Raw genomic sequence first — 5,000 nt, 5'->3', positions numbered from 1 at the left:
ATGAAACGGATCCCAGACTTTTCCTTTTCTTTTCCTTTTTGTTAAACAGTTGATCACAAACACTGAAACACATCCCAGTGAAACGTTTCATGATTCTAAAGCCTTTTCTTTCCATCCACGTCCAACTTCCAACCCAAACCCAGCGGTCTGCGTGGATGCGCGCCACCATTACGCACAAGCTAAACGCATACAGTCGTGCTCCAGGTGACCACACCGAACTGTGCGCGCGCAGTTTGTGACGCCACCACAGTCGAAAGGTCCTGACCAACATCGGATCTCAGGTCGGATCTCATCTGTGACGAGTTTATCTGCATTCAGTGAACACGTAAACGCAACGCATGGAAAAGGAAGTGACCCGCTAATTACACATCTCTTTCTTTCCCCCCTTTCTCCCCCTCTCCCTCCCCCCTTCTCCTCTTCTTGCCCCCCTTCAGATTTTAATACTCACTGTGATTTCTGCTTCTTTCCCTCCACCGTTTTTTCCACGCGTCCAGAGCGGCCCGGCCCGGAGCGCGCCGGTCTGCACATATGAACCGGAGCAGGAACAGCGGCCGGTTGTAGTGGCCTGCGCTCTCTCTCCAACACACACTCACACACACACACACACTCACACACACACATTCCCTCCCTCTCCCTTCTCTACTTTACTGACCCCTTTAGGATCCCCGCGAAGCCGTTAAACCGTCACTTGCTTTCAAAAATGTGAAATATATAGTACACTGTCAACTCCCCAAAACCATAAAACTAACTTTATGGACCCCACGTGACCCGGGGAGAGCCAGTGAGATGCTTGCGTGCACCAACCAGGCCTGATCTTTACGATCCAACTTGGAGATAAAAACCCTCATCCGTTTGACATGTAAATGTCAAAGCTGCTCTCTGCTTTATAGTTTGGCCCGAAGCAGAAAGGAGTTCGCTTTTAAAAAATATCTTAACGCACAGGCACACATGGGGGAGGCGGCAGACAGCGGTGGGTCCGGAGGAGGCCCGGAGATGCACCTCGACTCGCCCCATTCTGCTCCGGTAGGAACGGGGAGGACTCGGCAGCATCCGCCGGTGCGTCCGAAAGGTCAGTGGATTGTTTACGGGTGGAAACAGACAGACGGTAACCTGATTTGGCCGGGAGGGGCCTCCGTTAGGACGGAAAGGGGTGGGGTGGGGGGGCTGTTTAGAGCAAAGTGACCAATTTGTCCACCTCAGGTAGTTTGATGTCAAATGAAGTCAGCATGAACATCATCATGAGAGCCTCTCTGCTCTGGAGCCTCTGCTCCTGTTTATTTGATGCAGTTTGCTGGAAATGTGGCGTTTGGAGTTGGAGTATCCATGGAAACCAGCGGTGCTGGCCTGTTAGGTCAGATTATTCAGTTTGATTCATTTGATGGCGCAGAAATCAGATAAAACACAGAAATACGCGCAGAATAATGAGAAAAAAATCTGTTCAAGAATTTGTTTTCAACGTTAGAACCTCTTTAGACTGAATTCACGCGTTTTTCAGACGAACAGATTCCGTTAACTGACGCACTGAGCTCTCACCTGACAGCTGATGTCATCCTAACACACACGTATGCCTAAAGCATATGATTCACAATAAATTCAAGTCTGTAGCTCCAATGTGCCCGATTGCCTTGTCTAGTTTATGGCCAGGGGAGGGGGCAGAAACCCCCGTAAAACGTTTGGCTCGTGTAAATGTCATGGTTTTCAACCCCTGTTAAGCCATTTGTGGGGCAGTTTGGTTCGTGACCAACAGCAGCTGGACGAGCCGGTGGCGTTTGGATGAATATGTCGAACTTTATTGTTGTGTTTTTTCTTACTCCAAGTTACAAACAGATACAAAAAGCTCATTGGCTGAAAGCTCACAGGCCTCACAGGACGATACCGGGTCTCTCTGTCACACACACACACACACACACTCACACACACACACACACACACACACACACACACACACACACACACACACACACACACACACACACACACACACACACACACACACACACACACACACACACACACACACAAGCTGCTAATACAAATGGTCAATGGTCACATTGAAAAATGTCAATATAATATATCTATGTACATCCTTTCTGAAACATGGACTCAATAATTACAATAATAACACAGTAATAATATACAGGTACACGTTTTGAATACTAGACCTATACACACTGGGCGAATGGATACGGAGGTGAGGGCGCGCGCCCACACACACACACACACACACACACACACACACACACACACACACACACACACACACACACACACACACACACACACACACACACACACACACACACACACACACACACACACACACACACACCTTCCCCTGCTTCCCAAATAAAAATAGAAGCAGATTTGAGGATTAGAATAGAATAAAATCCGGTCGGAAGGCTCTGCTATAGTAAATAACTTACATTAATAGCACACATGCAATTTCTCTTTTAAAGCACTGAGTCAATTACTAACACGTAAACACGTTAAACGATATTAAGACAAGAAACAACAAATAGGTAGTACGGTTGTGACGTCGGGTAAAACCTTTAGGTAGCGTTATTCCTCTTTTCCTCATCTCTCCTCTCAACTCTATTTAAAATAAGATAAGACAACACGGGAACGTTGAATGTTTGCTTTTTTACAAGATCAAGTACCACAGTCATTATTTTTTTGCCCTAAAACACCAAACATGCCGAACAAACAGAAAGTGCTGCGCGTCTGTACAGTATACTCGATTGAAGAAGAGTTTTTTAAAATCTAGATTTGTTTTCTGCTCCACCGTCTCCGTTTGCTCCACTTCTGCATGGCTCCAATGTTTCTCTTCAAGTTTTCTGTATTTTTCTCTCTTTCTTGGGCAGCCTGCAAATGATATTAACCTTTACGCAGCGGTGGGTGGAAGGATTTGTACTCGTTTTCTACACTAGGGCTGGAAGGCGCTGCCGGCGGTGGCCAGACTCATGCTTTTCAGCTTGTTGTCTTTCTTCCACTTCATCCTCCGGTTCTGGAACCAGATCTTGATCTGCCGTTCCGTGAGGCACAGGGCGTGCGCGATCTCGATGCGCCGCCGCCGCGTCAGGTAGCGGTTGAAGTGGAACTCCTTCTCCAGCTCCAGCGTCTGGTAGCGGGTGTAGGCCGTCCGCGCCCGTTTCCCGTCCGGGCCCGTCATATCTGAGGGTTTGTAGCGGACAGGACACGATTAGGGATCCTTGTGCTGATGTGACAACATCGGTAGAAATACACACAGACAGGAGCCCCGGCCTGGACCCCCACCACCTCAGGAGGAGCCCATCTCTTGTTTACTACTTGTTTGCTGCGGCGCGTTCAGCTACAGGTGTTTACGCATACGTGCGTAAAGGCGCAACGGTGGCCAACCTGTCCCTAAATCTTCCACATTTTATTTCTGCTACTTACACTCACTGGTCTGTTGGGCTACTTAAAGATCTGCTTTGATTTATCACATTACTGTTTTCTTTTTTAACATCTCTCTTCAGCATCACCCTCTTCTATTCCCCCCCTGTCACTCCCTCTCGCTCCCTTCAAGGTTTTATTGCCACGTCCTCTGCCTCACCTCCCTAATAAAGTTCCCACACGTAATAAAGCTTCACTTTTCAAAGGAGCAACAGCCTCCAAAGCTTTCCTAACCTCTCTTTCTTTCTTCTTTCTCACTGTTTTTTTCTTTTCGCACCCGGCTCTGTCTGCGCTCTCCAGCCTATTGGACGCTTGGCTCTGCCCTGACAGATTTATGGGGCTTTTTTAGAATTTGCTAAAGTTAAAAGAAAGAGAAAAGACAGAGTAGGCAACCATCCGGTGTCCCTTGCTTCCACGGAAGGGAAATGCAAATCGAATTGCGCCCTGATGCACAGAAAAAAACCTCATGCTAATACACAGCTTCAGCTGGTTAAGCAGAGAGAGACCAGCTGCCCTTTAGAATTACTCTCTGCTCCCTAAATAAATAGAAATAATGCTGAAATATTTGCATAATTCTTAATCTGCGTAAAATCCACGCCTAAAATTAAACAAATAGTCAGGCAGGTTAAAACACAACGTGGACTAGTCTCTGCCTCACAAAGTACATTAAACTGACCTGGTAGGAATAGTTTACGCACACACACATGGGGTAAATATTGTCTTACAGGCACAAGCCGTAATATTCAATTCAAAGCAGTAATCAGGCTGCTAATAAATCTTCGGTGTGTTCAGGAGCGCCACGGCTCCCCGTGTCGTTCCTGAACTGTCACCATCAACATCACAATCTAGTGAGCCAGCGGTATGAATATGATCGCCCTGGAACCTCCGTGAGACAGAGCTAATAATCTGTAAAGACAAGAGCAGCGTGTACCATGGCTAATGTGCAACTTTCTCATCCAAGGGAATATCTGTGGCGTCTGCGCCTCGCTGCCCGCGGTGCTGCCAGAGGCGGATCCCGCCGGGCCGCCCTCCTGCTTCTGCCCGGGGTGTGGGTGCCCGCTCATGGACGCAGGGTTACCGGGGTGTCCGGCTTCCCGATTGTGCTGCAGCTCCTCGGTGTCTGGAGACGCGTCGTCCAGCTCCGTGAAGCGCTGCGCCGCGCCGCCGCCGCCGCCCCCGGATGAGGTGGAGGACAGGTTTGTGGAGCTGAGATTACCGCTTCCTGGTTGCTCTGAGCGGGGAGAGGAGCTCCGTGTGCCCACCTTGTTGTTCCCAGTCCCGGGTGAGAGCAGAGAGTCCGCCGCGGAGGTGAGGGAGCAGCTCCTGAAGCTCCTGTCCGACGCTGGAGAGCCGAAGCCCAGGGAGTCCCCGACCACCGAGCCGCCCCCGAAGTGTCCTCCGGCACTGGCGGCGCCGGCGCTCCCCCCTCGGCTGGTGACTGTCAGGTCCATGCCATTGTAGCTGTAGCCGTAGGAGCCGGTGGCATGGTGCATGGTGGCGGAGGAAGAGTCCCTGAACGTCCCGCCGCTCATCGCGCCGCTGCCGGCTCCATAATTTAGCAGCTGATAGTCGGGGCCGTTTGGGTAGCG

General features: G+C 49.8%; 2 protein-coding genes across 3 annotated transcripts in view; both read right to left on the bottom strand.

Moving 5' to 3' along the window:
• hoxb3a (homeobox B3a) overlaps positions 1–5,000 on the bottom strand; it is an 83,972-nt gene that overhangs the window by 62,168 nt on the left and 16,804 nt on the right. Inside the window, exon 1 of one of the 2 annotated variants that reach the window (XM_068336243.1) lies at positions 449–491. The exons of the other annotated variant lie outside the window; for it this stretch is intronic. The gene's annotated coding sequence lies outside the window, so the exon portion shown is untranslated. Of the gene's footprint in view, positions 1–448; positions 492–5,000 lie in introns of those variants that run through there. 2 annotated transcript variants of the gene reach the window in all.
• Positions 1,852–5,000, bottom strand: part of hoxb5a (homeobox B5a) — a 3,396-nt gene continuing 247 nt past the window's right edge. The window contains exons 1-2 of the mRNA XM_068336258.1: positions 4,343–5,000; positions 1,852–3,171 (exon numbers count right to left, since the gene is read on the bottom strand). The exon at positions 4,343–5,000 is cut by the window's right edge and continues 247 nt beyond it. Of these exons, the coding sequence (XP_068192359.1) occupies positions 2,924–3,171; positions 4,343–5,000 (906 nt within the window). The 3' untranslated portion in view covers positions 1,852–2,923. The remainder of the gene's footprint in view (positions 3,172–4,342) is intronic.

Source organism: Antennarius striatus, chromosome 16 (assembly GCF_040054535.1).
Source record: "Antennarius striatus isolate MH-2024 chromosome 16, ASM4005453v1, whole genome shotgun sequence".
Classification (NCBI taxonomy): Eukaryota; Metazoa; Chordata; class Actinopteri; order Lophiiformes; family Antennariidae; genus Antennarius; species Antennarius striatus.
This window is presented reverse-complemented; position numbering and strand designations above follow the sequence as displayed.